Source organism: Lagopus leucura, unplaced genomic scaffold (assembly GCF_019238085.1).
Source record: "Lagopus leucura isolate 7727_CA_CO unplaced genomic scaffold, USGS_WTPT01 Super-Scaffold_73, whole genome shotgun sequence".
Classification (NCBI taxonomy): domain Eukaryota; kingdom Metazoa; phylum Chordata; class Aves; order Galliformes; family Phasianidae; genus Lagopus; species Lagopus leucura.
In genome coordinates, this window is record NW_024962252.1 from 45,752,977 (window position 1) to 45,780,521 (window position 27,545).

General features: G+C 36.7%; 1 protein-coding gene across 7 annotated transcripts in view; it reads left to right on the plus strand.

Annotated features, from left to right (window-relative positions):
• Positions 1-27,545, plus strand: part of LAMA2 (laminin subunit alpha 2) — a 320,859-nt gene that overhangs the window by 189,201 nt on the left and 104,113 nt on the right. For 5 of the 7 annotated variants that reach the window (XM_042877434.1, XM_042877458.1, XM_042877450.1 and 2 more), the window contains exons 19-28: positions 634-845; positions 5,414-5,520; positions 6,534-6,797; positions 9,188-9,368; positions 13,076-13,212; positions 16,256-16,492; positions 20,137-20,280; positions 21,979-22,158; positions 22,915-23,103; positions 23,198-23,433. In XM_042877434.1, coding sequence (XP_042733368.1) covers positions 634-845; positions 5,414-5,520; positions 6,534-6,797; positions 9,188-9,368; positions 13,076-13,212; positions 16,256-16,492; positions 20,137-20,280; positions 21,979-22,158; positions 22,915-23,103; positions 23,198-23,433 — 1,887 coding nt within the window. The remainder of the gene's footprint in view (positions 1-633; positions 846-5,413; positions 5,521-6,533; positions 6,798-9,187; positions 9,369-13,075; positions 13,213-16,255; positions 16,493-20,136; positions 20,281-21,978; positions 22,159-22,914; positions 23,104-23,197; positions 23,434-27,545) is intronic. The other 2 variants (XM_042877475.1, XM_042877484.1) reach the window with 1 other exon arrangement.

Genomic DNA, 27,545 nt, shown 5'->3' on the forward strand with positions numbered 1-27,545 from the left:
ATTTTTAAACGTATCTTTTAAAATAAGGAAGGGACTATGCTAGAAAGTCACTATCCCTATGAATCCTATAATTCTTTTTCAAAAGATTTCTAGGAATCTTTTTGCTGCCTTCCTATACACAGAAGTAAGCAACCAATAGTTAAGTGACCATGCAGTAGACCAGAGGAAGGCAATATGAGTGGGGGATCTTGCTGTGTAAACAATTTTATGTCTGTATCATTTTCTAAACTATAGCAAACACATTATGTGAAGGGAGAAAATCAACAGACTTGCTGGGAAATGAGTGCACAAGAATATCTAGACATGATGTGCTGAAATACAAAGCCTATCTAACATGAACCTGAATTCCTCTACAGTGCCAGTAGACAGATTTCTTATTATGCTTTGTCTTGTCTTCAGTGCCAGCGACAAGATTTTTCTCCCACTGAAATCTAATTACTAGCAGAACTGGCAGGATTTCAGCTGGTACTGTATCTACAGTATTGTTAAAAAGGAGAAGGAGGGAGAGAGAAAAGGCAGTTAAGAAATATTTGGAAGAAGATCAAGTAATTTTTAGTGATTAGTGAGAAATAAAATTAAATATTTCTAATAAGATTATTTAAGGGTCCTAACTCATGATCTCTTTTACTTTAGGTGTGCAGAAGGCTATTATGGACAACCTCTAATACCAGGGGGATCATGCCAACCATGCCAATGTAATAACAACCTTGACTTCTCCGTTCCTGGCAGCTGTGACAGCTTGTCTGGTGCTTGCCTGATATGTAAGTCAGGTACAACAGGCCAGTATTGTGAGAGATGTGCTGATGGATATTTTGGTGATGCTCTTGATGCAAGAAACTGTCAACGTAAGTCATAAACTCTTAGTACTTCTGACAGAATTGATCTATTCTATATCTTTCTTTCTGAGAGGAGGAATGTGCCTCTGTATGCATGTGCAGGAGAATGATATGGTGTGCTCACACCTCTAAGAATACTGTTTTACTTGCATCTGCATCTGGAACGGGTGAATTCAAGATAAATAGAATGACATACCTCTAATAAAGCTTCCTCCTGTGGTTGAAGCAATAACGAAACAGGCATGGAACAGATATAGGAGAGTGGAAAATTAGATGGATGCAAAAGGTTATGATAAATGTCAGATCTACAAAAATAAATACAAATAAATAGAAATGCACTATGATATGCAGAGAAATCTCATTCATCCCATTGGTCATTTCAGATTGATACTGAAAGGAGGAGGAAAAGATATTTCAGTTACTGAAGAGTCCAAATTTGGCAAAACTTGGGACCTTATTGCCACCTATGTGACTCAAGTTCGTGTTGGAAGCTGCTTTACAGGGAAGAGGCATGCTGCCAAGTTGAGTCTTCTGACTCTGTTGAATGTTCTGAGGTGCTATGGAGAACAGTGCCTGCCACTGCAAGCAGTGTTGTACAGTGGCATGTTGCTTAAGTATAAGCTGCAAATCTAGTGTCAGACTTCCACACTGATTGCATGAAGCTGTGGAGAGTGGATAGAAGAGCTGGTAGGAGCAGGAGCTTTTGCTTCTGTAGAAGGCAGTAGCTCTTACTGAGTCCTTCCTGGCACAATTCAAAACATAGCGCTTAGAATCCTAGCTTAAAAATACTCACATATAGTTCACCGTCAGTTTGAGGAATGGAATAAAAAAGATTTTTAGGTCTTCTGAAAGAGCAGAGTACTTTATTTCTCTGTTAATAGAATCAAATCCTCTTCTTTCTTTGGAATAAATGCAGACCCACTCCACTGAGTACAAAGATGTAAAATGCTGGTAAAGGTCTTGGGCACTACCTTATTGCGCTTAGGAGCATAGGAACCATTTCTTGCAAGATGTGTTGCAAGCGCGGAATTCTCATCCACTGGCATCCATTTCAAGGATTTGCTTTGTTAGTGGGGTGCAGTTTGACAGTTGGAATACAAGATAATGTTTGACTACCTAAGACAGCATTGGTTGCTCCAGAGATTTAGAACATAAACATAACTAGCTTTCTCAGTTAAGGCTAATAAACATGGTTATATGTAAATTAATAAACAATCATGGAGAGAAATGGCTGTATAAATGTGTTCTGTACCTATGTGGTGCTAAATAAAAGTTGGACAATCACATACATTCTTTGCACTAGTTAAAAATCATTATGATGTCATATCAGTTAGGGTGTTGAGTGTGTAATTTGATTTTTAAAAGCAGTGCATTTCAGAAATCATGTCTTCAAGTAGCTCATTGCCATTTCTGCAGCGTTGACGGGGCTCTTGCTTTGAACATTTCTACAGTTGTGACAGCTGCATGGGAAAGAGATGTAGTGTGAGAAGAGTTCCAAAAACATACAATTAAATACAAAAAGTATTAAAAATAAATACATATTTAATGTAGAATTACAAGCTTTGCTTTTTTTTTTTTTTTAGCATCACTGACAAGGAGAGTCCCATAATGTATTCATAGCTTTGTGCTCACAGTTACCTTACATTCATCTGCTCTCTGTCTTTCATGTGGGTTTTCTTTTTTTTTTTTTTTCTTTTTGCATATGATTTTTTTACTTCCTTTGCAGACTTCCATGAATTTTGCCCTGCAGCTACAATATCAGAAGGACCGTGCCTTTACTTTGTTGTTTTCAATTTCTTTGCTTATTAAAAAGCCAAAACTGAGAGTGTTGCAAAGCATGAATTTTGCTCTCAAATTATTGTTTGAAATGTTCTTTGCTCTTTCTCAGTACTGTGCTGTTGTCATATGCATTAACCATTTCAAGTGACAGTACAACTTTATATCACTATAGCTTCTCTGAATTTCTTGGTTTATCTGTACAAAATAATAAATCTAAGAGCAAATGTCCTAGACTTACTTGATTTCAATTTTGTAGCTTGCTTTTTGCTGTGAAACAGCACAGTATGCTGAACCAATAGCTAGAGGTTGTGCTGATGGTAGAGCTAGATGACATGAGATTAATTAAAGCAAGTATCCAAGTGTGCCTATGTGTGCCCAGTATCACTGTTAGAGAGGAATTAGTGTGTGGGTTCATTATAATTACAGACTCATAAATATTTATACAAATCAAGAGAGTTTGAGAGAGGTCTTAACCAGTGTCATTTTGGGAGAAAGTAAGACAAATTTCTCTAACAGGCTTATAGTATATAGTATAGTATTATAGTAACCATTTAGAATTTGGGACAATAGCTGATTTTCCAGTAGAGATGAATGAATAAGAAAGGTTTAGGTGAGATAAATGTAATTTATCAAATTGAGTAACAGTTAAGTATATGAATAACCTTGACTGCATGTTTCTTCAGTGCGTACATACTGCCAGCACCAGGAAAACAATCAAAGTCTTAATTTCCAAATTCTGTTTCACCTCTGTATTGCGCACAGCCATCTGTGACTGAGTTAGGAATACATGACATTCCACCTGGGGTAAGGTATGAGGCCTGCTCTGAAAGTAGTACCTTTATTGTAATATTCTGGCATGTGACTTCAGAGGCAGATGTTGGCAGTATGGCAGTAGAGGTTGAACCTTCCCAACAGTATTCCATTATGTTTTCTTGCTGTGACAGATGGCAGTAGAGGGGCAGCCTGACCAAATGGCTTCTGACATGGAAGCACATATGTAGCAAAAGGGGTGTCCCTTAATTCCTCCATGCAGAAAAAATCACTCTCAGTGACATTCATTGATGCTTGCTGAATGTTGATGGAGACCAAACAGCGGATGCAAGGACAGTGAGGTGGTGGGTGGTGCATTTCAGCAGTAGCGACAGTGACAGTGGGTCACCTCTATTAGTGCAAATTTTGATTGGCATGGCATTTAGGCTCTTATTTACTGCTGATGGAAATGCAGAGCTAATGGTGATGGTATTGCGTTTTGTAGATGAGAATTAATCAAACAGTGTTATTATACTGTTCAAATCTGTTGCAATTTCCTTGGAAATAAATAAGAGACCTTACTTTCAGTGTGATCTACATGTGGTGTTAAGCTTGCCCACATACAAAGGCAGTGTATTTATTTATTTATTTATTTATTCGTCAGGGTCCTTGTGATTTTTATGTTCTTGGTTAAGGAAAAAAAGATTCAAATAATATCTTTGGGCTTTGAAATCTGTGTTTAAATGTTGGTGAAATACAGCTGTTAATTTGTATTGATAATGTTTATGTGGGTTTGGGATTACACATTTGACTAGTGACCATTATAATTGGAATATAATGCAAATGTGTACATGTACATACTGTTCTATGTGTTCAGGTTGGATTGTCAATGGTTTTAAAACATCTATATTATGGTAATGGGAAGGAAGAAGGCTGAAAGAGGGTGAAAAGGATGAACATCATTACCAGATTGGCAAGAGAGCTCATAATTATTTTCAGTTGTTATTTATTTATTTATTTATTATATTATTATTATTTACTCTCAGAGATATGAGATATTTTTGCAAAAGTTTGAAAAATAAGGCCATGAACAGATATGAAAAATATGAAATCACTTTCATTTGAAAGAAGCGACTTGTGCATATTACCTCAAAAATAGAGGGAATGGCAGGAAGAACTCCTTTCAGTTTACAGTATATTAAGTCCAATGAAGTCATGGTGAAGATCCTATTGTGAGGATCTATGTATAGGAAAAAATACAACTCTAGTGGCATCTTATGATGTGCAAGTATGTGACCATCATGTGTTTGCTGTTGGGATGCTTAAGTGCTTCTTAAAACAAAGCTGTCATGTTGAAAAAAAGACAACACGTAGTCAGGGTAGTGCAAGAAGGGAAAATGTGGGCTGGGCCTGTTTCAAATAGTAGACTGGTAATAAATATAGCAATGAGGATTCATGTCTCTGTGGAAAAAATGACAGAGAAGCCTGCTCATTGTAATGGAATTGGTGTCTGTATGGTCATAGTCCCTGTGACATGTGATAACATCTCTCCATTCCCTATTGGGTTTGCTGCATGCCAAAAGATTTGTGATCTAAGGGCATAAAGGGTGATAGAAAGCATCTCCAAAACTTCTTCTCAAATATGAAAATGCAGGAAGCAAAACTTTTTTTCTGTAAGAAACAGAAGTTTCTTTTTCACTGCTTTTTAAAAATCCTTAGGCGATTTGTGTCATGGGTTGGACTGGTTGTTTGTCATTTCCTCTGTGAGCCCTAATGCTGTTTTGGAACAGAGATACTTGGAGTGGCATATGAGGAGATTTTTTATGAAGTGGAAACAAAATTTCTCAGTGCAATAATTTGGAGTAGAATTCTGCATTTTAATGGATAGGTAAATTCTGATTGTCAGTGTCCGAGCTTTCCTCAGGTCTGCATTCTTGAGTTTGTCCAGATGGCAAAAACCACGCTGTTAAAATTTGGCTGTTAAAGTCAGAATCAGTAGTGTAAGTGTGCTGGAAACATATCAACAGTTCCTTCTTTCTCCTCTGTAGCCTGCCATTGCCATGTCAATGGATCCATCTCAGAGATCTGTGACTCTCAGACTGGCCAGTGTGAGTGTAAACCCAACGTGATTGGGCGCCGGTGTGACATGTGCAAGGTGAGTGATGAGGAACCGTGGATGTTTCAGTTTGCTTCAGTCTGGTGTTAAAATGGGTTTCTTTTGTTATGTTGTTGTTGTTTCACTTAAGGAACAAATAGGAATTGTTTTTTATGTATGGGGAGAATATATAGAAAATGGCTACTTAATGTTTTTCAAAGCTTTTCTGGAACTAAACAAACAACAAAAGTAAATCTCCCTTTGCACTCAATCAAAATACTTTAAGCCTCACTGTATGTACAAATACGTATTTTTGTATGGTAAATATATTTCATATTTAGAATGGAATGTTTAGTAAAAATAAGTAGGAATATTGCAGGTCTGGAAAAATTTCTCTGTGAAGAAAGTCATGAAATATCTGTTAGAATCTGGTGTTCAAAAAAAAAAAAAACAAATTGTTTATCCTTACCGTGAATATTCTGCTTTTACATTCTTTTTCTCAGGAATTCTTTTGGTATTTTTCAAATACTGTACTTTTTTGGTGAAAATATCTTTTGTCTTGATGTTGTTTTGCTGTCGTGTGAGTCACTGCGAAAAAAACCCCAACAATGTCTTTCATGAACTTTGACAAAGAGATTTTTTTAGGCTGCTCAGGAATATCTTATAACCAGCTGAACATGTCTTTGTTTCAGCATGAAGACTCACGGGTTAAGTCTGTGTCCTCAGAACACCCTGTGTGTGTGATTTAAAGCACATAAATAATTGTGCAGAAACCAAAAGGATTGTTTCACCCTTTAAGCTGCATAATTTTTTGAAGTGGTATTCTAAGGGAGCACACTTTCATTTCAGCATTATTTAAATAGTCTATCCGAAGAAATATCAGTAGTATCAATGGAACTTGCCACATACCGTATAATATACACATAAAATATGCCAATAATTATTGGTAATACAAAATCAGCTGCTGTTAGGAATTAATCTTTGTTTATTACTGCCTACATTCCTGTACTCTTTTATTTGGTGCAGTTTCATTTCCTCTGCTTTCTAACAGTGTTTACTTTTCATTTTTAAAGCCCAGCTACTTCTGGGCCCCAGATAAACGATTTTGTATACCCTGTGGCTGCAGTGCCTTAGGATCCATGTCACTGCAGTGTGATATGTCAGGAAGATGTATCTGCAAATCACGATTCACAGGCAAACGCTGTGAAATCAGCAGACAGGTGCCTAAATTGAAAGAAAGTGCACGAAGCAGTCAGCAGATTCGAGTCCCCCCTCGGAGATGGAGCTTCAGCAGTGCCAGTGGGTGCCCACGGGGTGCTTACCAGCCTGCTGCTCCGGTAATCAGAAACTGTGTGCATCGCATGGGCTGAAACTTCGTATTTGCTTGTGGTGGTGTTTTTTTGTTGTTGTTTGTTTGTCTGTTTGTTTTTCCACTTAATTTTAAAGAAATGTGCTTTGATACACAGAATTAACAAGGAAAGACAGTGCTCTGTTCTTGGTATTCCCCACATCCAAAGTTGCATAGAGCAATTAACCAAACAGGCCAGAAGTCAAATAACAGAATAATTCCAAAAGCAGCACAATCAACAGTAGTGTGCATGAAATATGTGGGTGCTGTTCATACATAAATGTAATCAGTAGGATATTCCTGGCCTTCAATAGAGCAAGACTTCCTCCTCTAATGATTCAATAAAGGGCTAGGAGCTCATGAGAAGAATCATCACCAGAGGTAAAATGTTAAGATCTAGTCTTGAAATATCAAACACGACAGTTGTTAAAAGTTCTCATTTGTGAATATGGGCAGTCTTGAGACAGTTTTAATTTTTAACCAGAACAAGTGCGAGCTATTTGAACACAATTCCCAAAATAATAGAAATATTCATCATCGCATGTCAACAAAACAGCTTATTTCCTAAAATGATATATTAATTATGGTACAACTGCTTCTAACTGAGCAGTGTTTTAAGTAGTTTGCTTTTTTTTTTCCTCCTGCAACCCAAGACGTCCATAAATCAAATTGAAAAATAACTGCCAGTATTTTGTTTTCCTCAGTCAGGTTCAAGGACTCATGCTTTATTTGCACATATGGATTCCTTTGGAGAATGTGAACTTTTACCCATTTAACATAACTGTATTGACCACACAAATATTCAGAATACACTGGTGCAGGATCAAATATAGTACAATATTCAGAAGATATTATGTTTCTTTCTTGTCATCCATGATCCTATCGTTCAATAGATGTAACTCAATTTATGTATAAACAAGGCTGGCCAAGGGTTTAGCCTGGAGTCTCATCTTGGTAGCTTGCATGACTGATCAAAATGTCTTTCACTGAACAGAACCCAGCATGCTGGTGATCTTTTCTTCATTCACGCATTGTGGAGTTCTAGTGATCTGGCTGTTTTTCTGTTTTTCACCCTATAAACAGAATTTATTACATCCTATCAAACTTTCTTTTGAGAGCTGATCTGCATGCTGTGCATTTGTTGCTTCACTGTTAATCTGATTGTCTGTCCTGAAGATTTTGCATATTTACATTTCAGTACATTTTCCTGTGTAATAGAAATCTTCAGAGATACACTGTATATTTAATTGAACCTTGAAGTTTAATTACATGGATTAGAATAATCTTTTCTCTCTGATGCACCGTATTTTGTCATGCTGAAGTATATAATTTACAAAGCATTTCATTGTAGAAACTGGAAATGAGAATCAGGATAATTCTTTATTATATGTATAATAAAGTGTTTGCTTAGTTTCTAAGTTTCTTCAGGCCAAATTCTAACTGTAGGTACAATCCCTACATTGATCTATTGATACATATCAATAGATTCCCTCTAGGAATGTGGAACATCAATGTTAGTCTTAGAGTTCAGATTTGTGGACTTTGGAACCCTGATGAAGTCTCTGAGATTTCACCTACGCAGGTTAGGAGTTTAACTGTGGGAACAAATCCATGAGAATCTAAGTCAGTACATCTCCACTGATTTGAAAAATCTGTGCCGATTTGGCAAAAAATCTAACAGCAAATGGCTGAGGTGCCCAGTAGCACATTGTAAAAATAAATATATTTCACTTCAGTCCATTTATAATCATTAGCAGTTAATTATTTTTAAAAACCGTAATTCTTAATAGCTTGTAATGCTAATACATCCTCTCTGTGTTCATCTAAAGTTATTCCTAAGAATCATTCAGAAGAAATGCCCTTGAGTTACAGAATGTGTACAGGTAGTGCCCTTGATCAAAGGCGACCGAATCTTCTTGTCCAGAGTCTTTCTGGTTGAATCATTGTCCGTTTATAGCAGAGAATTTGAATTCATTTTCTTAGTAACCAATCCTGCCTAACATAATCTTACAATCCTGACACAATGCACATAGATGACTCAAGCCTTCTGTTTAAGTAGGAAATTTCTGAAAGCCAGTCTGAAGACTGTACATAACAACCTTCTTGAAATTGTATATATGGAAACATAACCTTGTACAAAGTGTACTGTCTAGAGAACATTTGTTATAATAGCAGTTAACACTCTGAAATCTTTAGTCCTTTTGAGCTGTGTAGCTGTTTAGTGCCCTTGCCAGTTTTACCTCCACAATTCTGTTTAAGAATTACAGAATCAGCAGAAAAAGAAAGGATCACTCTGCTATCCACAGGCACTCAGCTTTTCATCTTTTCCCAGTAATCTTTCCATGTACTAACTGCTCTTCTTTCCTTTCTTGATGGCAGCCTGAAACGTTTGGCTTACAGTCTTCCAGAGGATGTGTTCCCTGCAACTGCAACTCTTTTGGTTCCAAATCCTTTGACTGTGATGGAAATGGACAGTGTTACTGCCAGCCAGGAGTGACAGGGAAGAAGTGTGACCGCTGTGCTCATGGATTTTACAACTTTGAAGAAGGAGGCTGTACTCGTATGTAAATACTTCATGGCCAATTGCAAGTTTATTTATTTATCTATATATGTATTCATTTTCTTACTAAGTTGGCTGGTTGTGGATTGCCTAACAAATTTTCCTGACAGGCAGTCAGGGGGTTGGACTCGATGATCTCTGGAGGTCCCTTCCAACCCCTACAATTCTGTGATTCTGTGATTCATGGGCAGCCCTGTAAATCTGTCAATTGGCAAAGAGAATAATTGGCAAGAACAAAAGACCCAAGGTATTTCTGCTATTTTAAAATTAATTTATGTCTAATCTTTCATGGATAGCTGGAACAGAAGTGTCCTTTTGTCCAAGCACTTTCTGCCCAAAATACGTCTATGAAGTTTCTGTAATTTAGTTATAGTAATATTGTAGAAGACTTATTCAGGTGCTTACCAAATCACACCAGCTTGATGTGGTTTTTTTTCAATTCACATCCCTTCTTTTTCTTCTAGTTTTATCCCAGACTTTTTCACTGTCCTTACAAGTTTGATTCTCTTTTATTAAATTCTGTTATATTTAGAATCTTGCTTACTTGTATACTTTATCTGAAAATCTTGTTGTACACAAAAATACCTCTGCTATGTTCCATGTGTAAGCACAGTAAAAGTATTCTCCTCTAGATGCTGAAATTATAGCATCATGAAATATTTCCAGTTACTACTTTGTGTTTGTTTTTTTTGGACATAAGGTCAAACACTGAAATGAACACTCCCTGTCCTTAAAGCAGTGCAGATGGCTAGGTCAAAAAGAATCTAACCACTGGTTCCTTCACAGAGAAATATCTATCTTTGCTAACAGGTCTCTACTTTTAATGTTTCATAAATTAGTTTAGATCTGGTCACAGGAGGCATAGTTAATTGTCTAGAGTATTGGCATGCCAGAGTGGCAATGGCCCCGCAATGTTCCTTGCTGATGGCAGAATGCTACCAAGCTGAGGATATTGCTGCTAATTTTCTTCAGGTCAGAGCTGTAGAGTATTCTTCCTAGCAGCAGGAATGGTCTTCCCAAGTATTCTAATCTTCCTCCTTTTCCATAGGGAATAGCAGCACAAGTAACAAGCCTAGCTCTCTGCCTTTCTTTCTTCTTTAGCTTTAGTATGGAAGAAGCATCTGCATTTTGAGACCCATACCTGTACAGCAAAATTCAATCTCATCTGTTCTATTGACACAGAATCATAGAATGGCCTGGGTTGAAAAGGACCTCAAAGATCATCTAGTTTCAACCCCCTTGCCATGGGCAGTATCACCAACTACTAGAACAGCCTGCCCAGGGCCTCATCCAGCTTGGCCTTGAATGCCTCCTTGGGCAACCTGTTCCAGTGCATCAACACCCTCTAAGTGAAAAACTTCCACCTAACATCTAACCTAAATCTCTCCTGTCTCGGTTTAAAACCATTCCCCCTTGCCCTATCATTATCCACCCATGTAAACAGTCCCCCTCCTCTTCTCTTCTCCAAGCTAAACAAGCCCAGTTCCCTCAACCTTTCTTCATAGTCCATCGCTCTGATCATCTTAGTGGCCCTCCTTTGGCTCCAGTCCTGGACACAGTACGCCAGATGGAGCCTAACAAGAGCTCAGTAGAGGGGACAATCACCTCCCTCTCCCTATGATCACTCCTCTTTTAATGCAGCCAAGGAGATAGTCAGCCTTCTGGGCTGCAAGTGCACACTGTTGGCTCTTGTCCAGTTTCTCATCCACCAGGACCTGCAAGTCCATTTCTGTTGCTCTTCTTCCCCCAGTATATGACTTGAGCCAGAGTGGTTTATAGTTCATAACTGAAAATTTTACTCTATGGTATTGTCTGACATGTGAAGGGAGGGGCAAGAAAATATTTACCATGTTGTAAATTTGGCACTATGGAAAAGGGAAAGATTGGTTCACAAACTTACTGCTGAGAAAGCTGGAAGTAAATTGTGAACAATAAGTGAAGTCCTAAAGTTCTTAGCACATATTGGAGAGAAAAAATTGATGTAGATGATCTTCATGATTACACTCTTATAGTAACATTTTGCAATTTAAAAGCACATCGCTCATTGTGAAATGTTACAAAATGTTGCTAATTTCATACAGTTGGAGGGGGAAGATGAGAAGGCAATTTACATGTTTTCACATTACGTTTTTAACTGCCTTCCTGATAAACATGGGAAGACTGAGTTTAATGCAAAACTAAATAATATTTTAAATAGAAATGTATCTGCCTATGTTCATCAAGTATTTTAAATAACCTCAACAGATTTTTAGAAGTTTCAAAGTGAATATAACAGATGCAGAGGATTTTTCTTTTCAAACTGCTGTTTGTTCCATGTTTATTTTAGTAAGTCTTTTGCTATTTCCTTCATATGACCAAAAAAAAAAAAGGAATTAAAGAAAAAAAAGAAAAGAAAAAAAGAAAAAGGAATTATGAATTATATATTATTTTAAAAGAAAAAGGAATTATGAATCGCAGAGAAAACTCAGAAATTTAATGGAAGTGTATCAAATCATGCTTGAAGAAAGTGCACAAAAAATGAATACTAGAATTGCAGCCAAGTATCTAATAAAATATTAGACTTCTTTATCTAGCATTTATCCAAAAGAAATATAAGTTGATTTTTCTTAGGCAATAAGAAAAACCCTGACGCTTCGTCAGTTAGATCAGTTATTACTGACACTCTAGCAACAAACAATACAGAATAAATTTCCATTTAACTAATTTTTGCAACAAATGTGTTGTATTTTTTCCACATTCTTTTAAATAATTGTATTTGTACAAACAAAGAAATGTTGTTCTATTACATTTTCTGCTCCATACCTTTTGAACCAGTTTTGTCTAAGAACTGTACTTCCATAAAGTTTGCAAAAGTTTCAGTCTCACAATGATAGATATACTTCTGAAACATCTTGATGTGCCAAAAGACTGTATCACGTTTTCATATCACATCTGTCATGACTGGGTCTAAACTTACTTGCATCATTTTGGGAACATTTATGGGGAAAGGTAAAGAATCAGTTCTTATCTGAACTATGAATATGAGTTCTATCTATGCACATCTTCCAAGTAAATCTAGATAATAAGAGTAGAATAGAATAGTTGAGTTGCAAGAGACCTTCAAAGATCATCTAGTCCATACCAGGGTTAAATATGTACTACTGTGGGCAGTATTCAAATGTCTTTTTGAACACTGACCTCATGGGGCAACACTGGGGATACTCATGGGGGATACTGGGGATTCCTCATGGGGAACACTGTGGGATAACAAAATATTAGTTTTAAAGGCAATAAACACAAACCCGGCCCTCTGCAATAGGGGATCATTTTACGCTGCCTGATACCAAGGGGCTGATTAACACTCAGAGAGTGATAGTTTGCTTGTGATACTTTTGCTGTGATCTCAGGGATAATGTTGAGGGTGAGTATGAAAATAAATATACACTGGTTCTGTTCTTCAGAATGATGAAGTGTCTTGTGCCTCTTCATTTATACACTTTTAATCTTTGTCACCAATGAGTTGTTCACCTAATAATGCTTTAATATCAAAAGCCCCTTTTGGAACCGCTTCAAAAACCAAATTTGTTTCATTGAATAACATCTGCCAAGAATTACAGTTTCATGTGAAAACACCGTTCTCCTGATAAAGCTTGTAGTAGAAAAGAAGTTCTTGATATATAAGGGGGTAACTTTCATGTTGCTCTGCTTTGTTTCTGTTTCCCATTAAGCCTGTGCCTGTTCACAATTTGGTAATAACTGTGATCCCATCAGTGGCCGCTGTATCTGCCCCCCCAACACTATTGGAGAGATGTGTGACAAGTGTGCACCAAATCACTGGGGCCATGACATTGTACATGGTTGCAAGGTGAGTGGATCTCTCTTTTCTCTGTCACTTCATTTCCTTCGGATAATATAGTAGTTTGTAGGTGGAATAAAAATTTAGGCTTGTAAATCATTGTTTGTTCCTTCATTAGAGGTTTTAGTGTCAATCAAACTATGGTATAAATGTTGGTGATCAATTACTGAGTCGTATTTAATTACTCCCTCTCTCAGGTTTCTAGCCTGTAACACCAAACACCCTATTTATACTGTAGTGCTGTCATGCTGAGTTTGTATACTGATTTTCTAGCTGCAGCTGAATTTAACATGTTTGAGGAGATTTCCATATTAGTTTCAGAGTTAATTATTTCTCCCCATAGCGTTTAGTATGATGCTACATTTTGGTATTAGGAGAAAAGCAATGTAGATAGCAGTCTAATGTTTTAGCTGTTGCTGATTAATGCTGTGCAGAGCCAAGGACATTTGTTTCCTCTGCTTCTCCTATTGTCCTGGCAACAAGGGGGCTTGGAGGAGCTGGATGGGGACAGAATGAGGACGGGTGACTTAAACTAGCCAAAGGGATGTTCCATACTGTATGACGTCATGAAGAAGGAAAGTTTAAAAAAGGTGTGTGTGGGGGAAGTGTTCATTGGCTGAGCTACTGCTGCCCAGGAGCTAGCTGGGCATGGGTCAATGGGTGGCGAGCAATAGCTTGTGTATCACTTATTATATCTATATATGCAAAGAGAGAGATTTATGTACATGATTGTCATAGCTGTTATCCCTTTTTCCTCTTCCTTAGTTAATAGTTTTATCTCAGCCCGTGAGTCCTACTTTGTTTTTTCTCGTTCCCCCCCCATCCCAATAGAAAGTTGAGGGGAATGAGCAAATGACTGTGTGGTGCTGAGCCTCCTGTCAGGTTAAACCACATCACCGCAGTATTATATAATGCAGAAATGTGTAACTACAGTAATTGACCTTACCTTTGCAGAACAAGTTTACTTTGGCCCTAGTTTTGATGTTAGTGGGAAGACATACTTGAATTTTACTTTATAAGGCCTTTGACTTGTGCATAAAGAGACTGTGGAGAAGAAAAGAAACAGCTGCCTTACCCATAAAATATACTTTCTTCCTATTTCCTTAAAAGGGAAATAATTCTTCTTACTTTCCTCTAAATCCTTCTTATTCTAGTTTTTGGCAGTTATGAAAGTCTTAAAAGGGGAGTAAAGAGGGACAAGAACAAGGAAAATAATAATATGTCAAATAGGTCTTGAAAGTTATTGATAATGTCAAGTTGAAGTTGAACAGAGTTGTATTAGGTTGAGGTTGAATACTAGTGATAGTGAATGCTGTGCCAAGTTTAAATGTCTCCTTCTTTCTGCCTTTATCATTAATGATGAGGCATTCATATACTGCTGCAATTACTTCAGAAAAGCTATTCTGTCTGAACATGGTCATATACCACTAATGTGCTCTCTTAAAAGACTGTCATGTAGCTCAGGTTGCAAACTAATTATTTCTATATGTATGGAAAACTCCTCTTGTGAAACCTCTTCTGCACTGCTGTGATACAGATTCCCGGCTTCTGAAGCCAGCCTGTAATGAGGTTGAAGACCTCTGTTTGAGCTCTGGAGTGTATCCTCTTATTGTCTTTTATGTGGGCACATTAATATGGCAGTTCCATGGCATCGGCTAAATTAATAATGATCTGTCAGCCTACATCTCTTTTAGTAATTTCTGAAATTTCAGCAAAGTGAGATCTCCTACTCACGCTCTTTGTAGATTTCCAGTGCTGTTGTAACTCAAGAGGGTAGAAAGTGTTGCATTAAAAATTGTTTGCTTGCAAAACAAACATAATGTTTGATTGCAGTTTAGGTATTGATATTGCACACTGAACTACTTCAGTGTATGATGAAGAATTTGTTTTCTAAGCTTTACTTTCAAATATATATTGCAGAACAAAGTTCTTTCTTGCAGAAGGTTTTATTTCTTAGGTTAGATAGTAGTTTAGCAGTCTAATATGTAACTAGTAGTTAAATAGTTTATCTTGCATTCAGTAAAAATTGAAGTTGAATTTTTCCTACATATAATTACCTTCTTTAGAAATGGTCATTTCAGAGGAGAAAAAAACATGCTGTAAGTATTCATACAATAAACAGTTTTTTACATAAACTGAATCCGCATTTTCTTCAGCTCTTTTTCAGCTTTGTATCCTTAATTTTAGCAAGTCTATCCATGTCAGTTACTGTGGTAACCTGTACTGCTGGCACTGGGTTTGCTATTGCAAGCTGAAATTCTTCATATGAAATTCTTGTCACGTCAATGATCAGAGTAAATGTCCTGGGCTAACTGTTGTACAGTCATAGTAATAGCACTGAAGGATTTTTCTGTTCTTTGGGAGACTGCAGCTTTCCCAGGTACTTGCTTCTGTACTCAATATCTAGACCCCTTGGCAAATCACCTATTTCTTTCCTTACTTGCCTGTAGAAACTCTCTTTCTGTAAGCAAATTTACTTCTCATTACACCAGAAGACAAAATATCTGTCAATTGCCATTTAAATTGCCATTATCTAAGAGTCCTGTTAGTAAAAAGAAGATAGTTACCTGCCTTGCCTTAGTAATAATCATTGCACTAGATTCCACTGGGACCACTGCCCCTGAGAGTCTCCAATTTTAGCAAAAGTGTCTGAACATGTCCTGTATCAGATATTCATAGTAAGGAATTTTTGGAGGTCACTAACGTTTCGTAAGTTAACTTTATCTGCAGAGCATGCCAGTGTCCTACATTCTGTTGGATTTTTCATTTCACTTTTGAATTTACCAGTGATAGATTAAATATGTTCAGGAAGAACAGAGTGTTTCTAAGTGTATTTAGTGTAATTTTTTTGTCTGTTTAGTGTAATTGCTTGACCTTTGTTGAATAAAGATAAAAGCCTATTTTAATAATTCAGATGTTGTCTTTGGACACAGGAAGTGTAAGAATTCTATCAGTACTTGAAAGATGTGTGACGTTTTTGTTCTGGTGGGTTTGTTTGTTTGTTTTTTCACATGCACAACTGCAATTTTCTTCTTGTTTTTCTTCTTTTCAGCCATGTGACTGTAGCCTTATTGGAGCCTTAAGTTCTCAGTGTGACTTAAATACAGGCTGCTGCTTCTGCCGCCCTGAATTCTCTGGGGATAAATGCACTGAGTGCAGGTTGGGTTACTGGAATTATCCACAATGCATTGCTTGTCAGTGTGTCCTGTCTGGCACTGATCCACGAAGCTGTGATACAGATTTGGGCACGTGCTCATGTGTTAATCATACTGGCCAATGCAGCTGCAAGGTAGGGCAGTGAAGACTATAAGCTGATCTCATACCTGCTGTGAAATTTACTCCAAAATTCTTTGACATTTATACTTGTCTACTTCTACAGTGTGTGCAAACAAATCTAGTTGTCTGTCATAGTACATTTGCTATTTGTTGTGAGGGGAGTCTAACATAAAGATTTTACTACTCATCTATTGCTTTTTCACATGCTAACACTCGTTATCCTTAGGCTCTCCTCTCCCTTTGTATTTCTTCCTGGTCTTGCAGAACAAAATGTCTCTAATTTAAACGTTCAATACACTTGTTCAAACATCTCACAAATTAAAAGAAAAAACATCAGTAATAACAATATGCTACAGTGCTGGCTCATTTTAGTGAGTTTACTAAGTGAGAATCACCAACAGGTAAAATGAGTAGAATTCACTGCAGCAATATCTATTTTTTTTTTTTTTTGAGTAGATTGTGTACAATGTAAGACTACTAAAAAACTAACTTCTTGACTTCAGTAAGACTTTTGGTATCATCACCCATAGCCTTCTTGTTTGAAATTGTTCTGAGGAGAATTGCACACGTAGGTACATTGAAAATTGGCTGGATTTCTGGACCTAAGAAAAATTTTACATACAGTTGGTAGCCAGCAAGTAGAATACACCAGGGCTCATGTCTCAGTAGTAGAAAAACAGTCTGTGTGCTGCTTGAAAACTGAAGATACAAAGTCATGAATTCCAGCAAGGACACGGGAAATGGTAAGAACATGAAGGGGAACAACCCCAAGAGTTAGTACAATTTGGGAGGTAAAATGCTGAATAGGTATCTACTGAAAAGCACATATAGGTTATGGGAGATGACAAATCAAATATAAGCCAACTTTTCACTTTCATTGTGAGTCAGAAAATCCTCTTGGTTTGAGATGAGATTGGCCAGCAGATCTAGGGAATTCTCATCCTAAAGTGTTGCACTTGGGCTGCAGCAATCTGAGATATGTATAGAGTGGGGGAAGAACTCCTTGAAAGCAACCCTGCAGAGAATGGCTTGGAGGTCCTGATGGATGAGAAACTGGACACGAGCAAGCAGTGTGCGCTTGTACCTTGGAAAGCTAACTGTGTTCTGGGCTGCATTAAAAAAGGGGTGGCCAGCAGAGAGAGGAAAGTGATTGTCCCCCTCTACTCAGCTCTTGTGAGGCCCCATCTGGAGTACTGCGTCCAGGCCTGGGGTCCCCAGCAGAAGAAACACACAGAAGAGCTCTTGGAACAAGTCCAAAGGAGGGCCACTAAGATGATCAGATGGCTCTCTGTGAAGAAAGGTTGAGGGAACTGGGCTTTTTTAGCTTGGAAAAGAGACGTCTCTGGGGAGACCTCCTTGTGGCCTTTCCAGTACTTGAAAGGAGCATATAAATAGGAGGGGGAATGACTGTTTACTTGGGTGGATAGGGATAGGACAAGGGAGAATGGTTTTGAACTGAGACAGGAGAGATTTAGGTTAGATGTTAGGAAGATGTTTTTCACTCAGAGGGTGTTGAAGCACTGGAACAGGTTGCCCAGAGAGGTTGTGGATACCCCATCCCTGAAGGCATTCAAAGCTAAGATGGATGAGGCTCTGGACAGTTTGTTCTAGTGGTTGCCCACAAGAGGGGGGTTGGAACTAGATGATCACTGTGGTCCTTTTCAACCCAGGCCATTCTATGATTCTATGATCCTTCCTCTTCTACTCTGAGTACTTGGAAATGGCATTTTTAAATTTTGATTTAAAAATAAAGAAGAATAACAGAAGGGCTAAAAAAAAGAGACTTAAAGCAGATGGTCTATAAGTATACACTGAGGGAGAAGGAACTGGACTCTTCTACTCTGAAAAAGCAAGAAAAGCTGATGGAAAATGTAATAGCAACCCACAGCCACTTCAAAGAGTAATCGCAAATATGGTAGAATCAAGTCCTTTTTGATATTAGGAAAAGGTGTTATAGAATCAACAGATGCATATGGCAATTTGGGAATTTTGGACTGGACATTAGGGAAAAAAATCATTAGGACAGTCATCAAACAGATTATCCAGAAAAGTTGTGAAATCCTCATTCTTTGACATTTATATGTACTGACTAGCTGCTAACATGATCTAGTATTGATCTTCATGGAAGAGGTTTCTGAAAATGGCCTTAAGAGATTGCTTATGCAGTTGTGATTCAGGGACTGTCCTGACACAAAGAGTAAGCAAAATTCACGGGTAAGTTCAAAAGGTATAATTGCCAGGTAATTATTTCATTAGACAACATTCACTTCATTCTGAGTTAAAGCATAGATTCAACAGAGAAACTATAAAATCAATTAGAGGAATGTACCTCTGGAGACTATTAAGGTCATCTCCTTCTTTGAAGGAGACTGCTGAGGTAATATTTCCGAGGATGAAGATTCCATAAACAGTTGAGAACTCCTTGGCCACGGTACTGTTTTTTGGTACGTTTGAATAGAACATGTCCCATTCTGTTTTCTAAATACTGATTCATTGGATGGTAGGACCATAAGGAAACTGAAGTGAAATGTTGACAAGCATTTTTTGAGGAAAAAGCTGTTTCTTGGACTGATGAGCAGTACTATGTGTCCTATGTCATCCACAGAAATGGAAAAATAGAAGTTCTTCATTTTTTTTCAGACTTTCTTCAGTGCTTCAGCTCCACTAACCATCTTGGTGTCCCTTTTCTGGATTAGGTCCAGTTTAGTTTAAATCTAGGTTTGGTTAACTTTTAACTTTGACTAACTTTTCTGAAAGACTTACATATTGGAGGAGGAAGGTATTTTACAGGGATAATCATTGCTATTGAAACCTGCCATTATAGCAGGAGAAAATGGACTTGCAAAAGCTCAGAATCTTCTTTATTGGCCCCCACTTAAAGCATTAAAATTTAAGATAAATACAATATATATAATAAGCACGTTTGCTCATAGTTGCACGTGGAAATGAGGTTAAAATGGTAAATCCCCAGGGAAAGTGTTGGTTTCCATTATAAGGTTTGGAAAGTTGATTTTCTTTTTTAGATTGACTTGTTGGTATTACTGTGAAGAAAAGGAGAAGAAAAAAAAAGAGAGACCACTGCTTTCATATTGGCGATTTTTTTTCAGTACCTTGGTCTCTGTATAAAATGGCTTTAAAAGGCTGTGAATAAATTAATGCTTATCTAGCCTATCTAGGTTTGCTTTTTATTTGGACTAATTGAAAAATGGAAATAAAAGCAATGACATTATAACAGCAAAACATTTCAGCCTTGCTAATACAGTTCAGTGATGTGGAAAACAATCAGATGAAGAGGGGAAAGCTTTTCTCCACAATATTTCCATTAAAGTATGTTTCTCAGCAAGAATATTTAGTACTGTAGCTTAAATGTTCTAACTAGTCAAAACTAATTCCTTTTAAACAAAAGCTTGGATTAATCCAGGCAGTTTCATAAGGACATGTTGTTTTCTTATCAGTCATTTATTTAGCCTACTGTATCCAAAGTACCATTTGATCTTTCTGTGTATGCAATTATCAGTAAGGAGCCAGTGGATGCTAAAAGTTACGTAGTGGTAACTCCTTCAACTTATACCATTATTAATATTGTTCCATTTTCTTTTTCTTATTATTGCCTGTTAATTAAAGCTTGCATTATTTTTAATGTTCTCTCTATTCTAGGCCAATGTGGAAGGTGTCCACTGTGACAGGTGCAAGTCTGGCACGTTTGGCCTCTCTGCCAGAAACCCACTTGGCTGCAGCAGCTGCTATTGCTTTGGCTTGACTACACAGTGCAGTGAGGCAAAGGGGCTTATCCGCATGTGGGTGAGTAGGGAACTGCTGAGCCATGTAATGAAATAATGTTGTTTCCTGTTGGCATATTTTAATCAAGCACTGAGAATTAGCTAGAAAATAGCCAAACATTTAAGCAGTCATTTTCCTCTTTATAATTTGAGAAAAGAGTAGTATCTTCCATTAGAATACCACGGTCAAAGCATTAAAAGTAAGTAGCTAAGAAAACTAATGATATGTTAGCAGATACCAAGTCAATGTAAAGCTGTTAAAACCTGGGAGCAGACAAGTTAGTCGTGTATGGGGAAATTATGCATTTCAGTGCATTGTAACATAAGCCCTGATATGTGATACACAGTTTATCCACATGTATTCAAGGGTCATAGATACTTGTCCAGAATAGATTTGCTATGGTCCAATCTTTTTATTTCCATTACTTTTTCTAAAATTGTTATTTTTAAAAGTGCTTAGTGAAGATGCTGCCATGTTTAGATCTGGGAATGGAAATCCCTTAGAGAAAAAAAAAAGAGCTCTCCACCTTCATGTGTAAAAGGATCTGGAGACCTATGTTAGACTGTCAAGTAAGACAGACTGAATGTCTCCAATTGATACAATGAGTGCAAAACACACACTGAGATCACTACCGTCCATCACATCACTTGTGGCAGCAAAAAGAAACAGCACTGTTTAAACCTCCTGATGATCTGGTTTGTCTCAGTTAATTTCCTCTCATATTTATATTCACATCTAAGCAAATGTGTGTACACAGCTCATCTGTTTTTTGGCTCTGTGATGTAATACAGAATTGGAACTGATTCAGAGTTTTGATTGTCACTGAATTCTTCCAGCGAAGAATCTTGTCCTATATGACAATAAGACTGTTCAGAAATTCAAATGTGTTGACCCCTTTCTTGATGTCTCAAATACAGCTATGTCAGGAAAACAGGAAATCTCACACAGGGCTAGCAATTGCCAGGAGTGTTTCTTGTCCAGTCAGTCCACGCTGTAAATGGAAATGATGAAATACGGTAAATACAGCACAGAGCTTGGGTGAATTTCTCACAACCTGATTCCAAACCCTTGAACATCCTGTTGATGGACTGACTGTTAGGAATAAGATTTTACATTAGTTTTCTTTTCTTTCCTCACTCTTTAGGAGGCAGCAATTTTGATATTGGTCCTTTTTGTGTTCACACATTTCCTGTGATACTTCTGTCTGAATAGAATTACTAAGACGCATGTTAGAGTTTTTGATCAAAATTACCCATAACATTGCATGGAGGTACTAAGGGTCAGATGTTGTGTTCAACAGTCAAGTGTTCATGAGAAGTATGCTGCATTGTAATTCATTTTTCTCGTACTTAGAACAGAGGAAGCCCAAGACTAGACTAGTACTATGAAAATAATACAATCATATTAATGTAATTAATGGGATCTCACTTAAGAAACTCTTTCAGTCAGTGCTAATACATTCTTTTTAGAACAAGGGCAGAGTGCAAAATGCTTGAAAAAGACATCTTTATTATCAGTATTTCTCCATACCTGTTTTTTGACAAGTAGTTAGTGATGAGAAATGAAAAACAACTACGTATGTGTATGCATGCATTTATGTGTATGTATGTGTATGTGTATGTATGTGTTTTAAAGTGTTAAAAATTAAAGACAAACACTTATTTCCTTCGTGGGGAGAAATAGATTTGATTTTCTTATTATTATTTTGAATTTGCATAGGTGACCTTGAGGCCAGAGCAAATGGTTCTACCACTGGTGGATGAAAACCTTCACCAAAGCACTCTTTCAGGGATTGCATTCCAGCCTCCTGAAATAGTAGCAAATATAGAGCAGGTGATGCAGATTCTTCGTTCAGAACCTGTTTACTGGAGGCTTCCAGAGCAGTTTGAAGGACGAAAGGTAAACATTACAATCCACTGAATATGTATGTGGCTTTTTTTTTTTTTTTTTTTTTTTTTTTTTTTTTTTGTATTTTACAATACATTTGTTTCTCATCTTCTGGGCATGTCATTACACTGTGGAAAGAACTTGTCTCCAGTATCATGGAAATCTATTAGTCTGTAACACCAACATTATTTTATAATAGACAGTTACTGTCAGTAACATGTATGAGTTTTCTACTGGAGAAATTTTCTCATAAAAACCTTACTTAAGTAAAGTAAGCTTCATTCAAAAATATATTTCTTGCAACTTTTTGTTTTTCTCCATTTTGCCACTTCTCCAAAATGCCATGTATTTTTAAGTTATGCAGGAGAAAATGAATGAAATAAACCTCCTATTGGAGGCTTATTATTATGCACCATGGTACTGATATTTATTTTACATTTTTGGTACTCTTTGGTTGAAGAGAGTTTACATGTGCCTTGCTCTAGATATAAATAACTGGGAACGCAAAGACAAATAAAATGAAAGAACAAACACTTTTTTGTTGTTGTTTTTAATAGCACTGTAGAATAACAAATTACTGATCGGTACTTTCTAGCGCAGTCCCTATCCCCAGATGATTCTGCAAGCATGTAGTGCTATTTTGTATCACACATGCATTAATCAGGTTGTGTACAGGTGCTGAATGTATCTAGCTCCTACATATGCCCTGAGAATTATTTTTAGCTGAAAATGAGATTTATTTTTGTACTTTGTGTTTTGCTTTGTTAGCTGACTGCCTATGGAGGGAAACTAAAATATGCAATCTACTTTGAAGCACGAGAAGAAACAGGTTTTACTACTTACTACCCCCAAGTGATCATCAGAGGTGGCCCTCCCACTCATACAAGAATTATTGTCCGGCACATGGCTGCCCCTCTGATTGGACAGCTAACAAGGCATGAGATAGAGCTGACAGAGGTAATGTTCCCATCTGCTCTTTCACCTTATCATAAGCACTGGGTACTGTTTAATAGTCCTAATAATCTGTTTTTTTTTTCTTACTGTTTTTCAGCACGAATGGGAATATTATGGTGATGGCCAAAGAGTGAGAAACATTGTACCCTGGGAATATCAGGATGACCCAACAGTAAACAAGACCATATCTCAGGCAGATTTCACATGGAAACATTATGCAGATGACTCAAGGCCAAGTAGAGTTGTATCCCGGGAAGACTTCCTGAATGTGCTGTATGATGTGCATTACATTCTTATTAAGGCTACTCATGGCAACATCATGAGGCAAAGCAGGTAACTGCTTCGTACAGTGGTCTGAAATAGTGTAGTAGTCAGAGATAAAGCGATAGAGCTTCCTAACAGAATTTTTATTCAAATCATAAGCAGCTACTGAGAAGAGCGGAAGGATTTAGTATTCAGCATAACAAAAGACTGAAGGAAATGAATTTCTATTTGGTAGAAAATTTAAATCATCATAAGTAAACAAAATCTGTATTTTCTAGACCCTTTAATGGAAAACACATGTAAGTATACACATCCTGAAACAATCCAGAAGTATTTTTGAATAAATATCTTCTTTTTGGAAATATGCTGTTGTAATTAAACATAAATGAAAGAATTTTCTCTTGCAAGTTGAAACTAACTTAAATAGTAAAGAGGAACAGTGTGTTCCTTTAACAAAATGGAACTTAATCCATTATATTATATTCAATATTTTCTTTTTTACTTATTCATTAATAAATGTGATGATTAAAGAGAATGCCTACTAAATTTGAAGTGGACAAGAAATTAGAAAGCAGTATAAATATATTGGATGGCAAAATAATAGGCACTGTACCAAAATCGGGCTGCAATCTAAAGGTCAAGCATAAGATTTTAAGCTTTGAAAGAAGTAGTCAGTTAAACAAAATAGATAAACAAGGAACAACTTCTTAGTTACCTATTGTTTGAAAAGAGATCTGTTGTTTACAACATACTGCCAGATGAATGTGATTCAGTAATGGTATTGTCTAGAATTGTAAATATTGTACCTGAAATATAAGCAGGAGCATTCTGCGAAGTACAAAGAATTAATCTTTTAATTAAAACCAACACCAGTAAAGTCAAAGCATCCAGTTTGGGATGCTCTGATTCAAGAAATAATGATTAAAGCATTCTGAGAAGATTGAACAACATCAGAGATCACAAAACATGGTCTGTGATGGAAGATGTAAAGAACCAAACTTGTGCAGAAGTTAGATGTTTTCTTAAGATGCATAAAATGTTGCCAGAAAAAGAAAGAAAAGAATTAATTCTCTGTTTTCAAGGTGTTCACATTTTAAAAAGAAATGAGCTTGATCTTCATAATGAAAGATTTGCATTGGACGTATGAAAAAAATTCCTTGGGGGTAAAGAAGTTCTTGAACATATTGTGTAGACTATTCTTGAATTTTTTGATGAGGAAATTGTTATATAAGCAAAAAAATGTAATAGCAAGGAAGCAGAGATAATTGGAGATAAACCCCAGAGATCTCCAGAAGTCCTTACTATGATAGAAGTCATAGAAGTGATAGGCTAAAATTATTTCTAGATTGTTAGGTTACAAATTTGTCTGTAAGAACATTGCTTTTGGAGCTTATGAAAGTGAATAGTAGGAACAGGTATAATGCATCTTTGCAGTACTAAGAGGAAACATAGAAATTGAATTTGAGTCTGACTTGCACTAGGCAGATGCTAAGTATTAATAACAGATGCCATAAAAGTTTTACACTGAGATTTCATTTATTTTTTGCATAATCTGTTTAGTATGCTGTATTACAAGTATAAGGAATACCTATGGAGAAGAGGTATGTAACTCCAATATAACATGGAAAAATTTGAGGAGTATTCTCCATGTATAGTATCTGCTTTAGCTCACCCTTCCCTGCAGGAACTGCAGATTCTAGGTCAGCTGAGGAAGAAAAATCTGAATGCTATCTGAGTTTGAGGATTACAATAAAAGTTATTCAAATGGACTTCCAGCTTAATGATTTTGTTCTGAGATTCATGAGATCATCATACCTGAGCTACACTTGCATTGTAGTATACCATTATTTCATCAGGGTTACGTAGTTAATGAGGCATGTAACAGAACAGAGAATGACTTCTGTTTCAGGGCAGGTTTGCAGAGTGGCACTTACCAAACCAAAATTGATTTTTATAGCATCACATTTCACAGTGTAACATTTTATATGATAGCAGGACTTAGTGAATAGTTCAGTTGTTTTCTCTGACAACTCTCCATCTGAAGTCAAAACCTGTAACAGAATATCAGTCTGGATTTTGTAGGTGGTTATATTGCAACAGATACTTATGATCTACATATATTTATGTAAGTAACACTCATCCCATGACATCTGAGTCTTTAAGCAGAAAATAGTCATCAGGAGTATATGATAATTTTTTTCAAGACAGAACCTTGACTGATTTTTAAGGTAGTTTTGCTTAAGATCACAAAGTACATTCCTCAGAATGTTCATAGAAACTAGTGGGATATTAACTTGAGTAAGAATTGAAAGCTTATATTAAAAGCAGGCTGTGAGACCCTCTAGAGGACAGTATTTAGGTATGTGCTCTACTTTAAACAAATGTTTAAATAGCGTATTATACTTTCTAAATAAGGTTCTAAACTGGTAAAACTTCTCTTTCTGACTGTGCATAATAGAAAAGTATAAGGTAAAGAAAATGAGGATGGGATTGAGAACATACCATATGTGATGTTCTTTTATTTCAGTTTCAGATTAAAAAGATGTATATAAATGATAAGCTGTAGGAAAAGCATTTAAAATTCAAATTAGTATCAGAAGCTGAGAAAAGAAAAATAGCTTAATCCCAGTATTGGCAATGTATTAGTTATATTGCATAGCAGCAATGCTAATGTTTCAGGCTTGGTTGGGTTTTTTTGGTGTTTTTTGTTTGTTTGTTTTACTTTTGCTTCAGAGCTGCAGCATTACTAGTGATTTAGAGATTTCTGCTCAGAATATAAAGCCACAATTTTTCTCCCGTAGTGTTCATTTTGTTGTCCTCATTTTCACATCCAGTACTGTACGTTGAAACATTTCTTTCATTAGATTTTGCTTGTCAGGCAACCAGGCTGTGATAATAAATTAGTTTCAATTGGAAATACACTTTCAATTTGACTGTTTTGAATTATTTCAATATCCCCAACACTGATCAGGTAGCAGCTAGTCTGCTTCCTATTAGCCACGTTCCAAGAGCCAGCAAAGCCTGACAGTCCTTAAGAAACATTTTCACAGAAACAACATGTAACTTTGTGAGCATATTATTATGTAAACTCAACTTTCTGACCAAAAATAGTTTTTTACAGCACACCGACCATTGCCTCAGCCTTGAAGATGATGGGGAGGCAGATTTCATTTAGTTTTTCCACTTAGTGTACAGAGATCTCAATGTAAGTTTGTATTGACACATCAGATCATAGAATCACAAGGTTGGAAATGACCTACAAGATCATCTAGTCAAACCATCTCCTCATCACCATTGCCACCACTAGCGCTAAACCATATCACACAGCATGTCATCCAGATGCCTCTTGAACACTGCCAGGGACGGCGACTCCACCATCTCTCTGGGCTGCCATTCCAGTGCCTGACCATTCTCTGAGAGAAATAGTTCTTCCTTATGTCGAAATGCTTTTGCCCTCTTCAGTCTTCTTTTTTGATCTGACTTCATTTATTTGTTCTTTCAATTTCTTTGCTCTACTGAACTCATTTCTTCAAGTAGTAAGAAGAGAGCCCAGGGTTAAAGTTTCTAGATGATTCGGAGATTTTGCATTCGCACAAGATATTAAAAGGTACATCTCTATTCAACTAAGTTCAGTCTCAAAAGTCTTGTTTATTTCAACAGTGAGCTTTTACTTTTCCCATAGTCATGTTGGCAGTGGTTCCTATGGGCCAAAGTGCCAGTGCAACTCAAAAATCAGTGTTTGGGAGTAAATGAGTAGACTATGAATCTGAACAAGAGATGAGCATTTCTTTGACTTTCTCTGCATTAAACCTATGCACAGGCACATATATAGGCTGTAGCAGCACTATCTATGTTTATTCAGCTAATTATTCACAAGCTTTTTGACATTTTCTCTTATGTGGACATTATGTTGGAGTCCCTAAAACTTAATACCATTCTGCCCTTCTTATTTATCAAAGATTTTCAGTAGTGGAGAGGTCAGAGTTGTCGGGAGGCAAGGATATTATTAACACAAACAAGTATTTCAAAAGTTACTACTATGAAACATACCCTTTTTGATAATACTGGATGGTTCTGTAGTAGGATTTTTTGTTTGTTTGCTTTAAATTGTTTGCTAGATTTCAATTATCTAGATGATCCTACAGATTTAAAAAAAAAAAAAAAAAAAAAAAAAAAAAAAA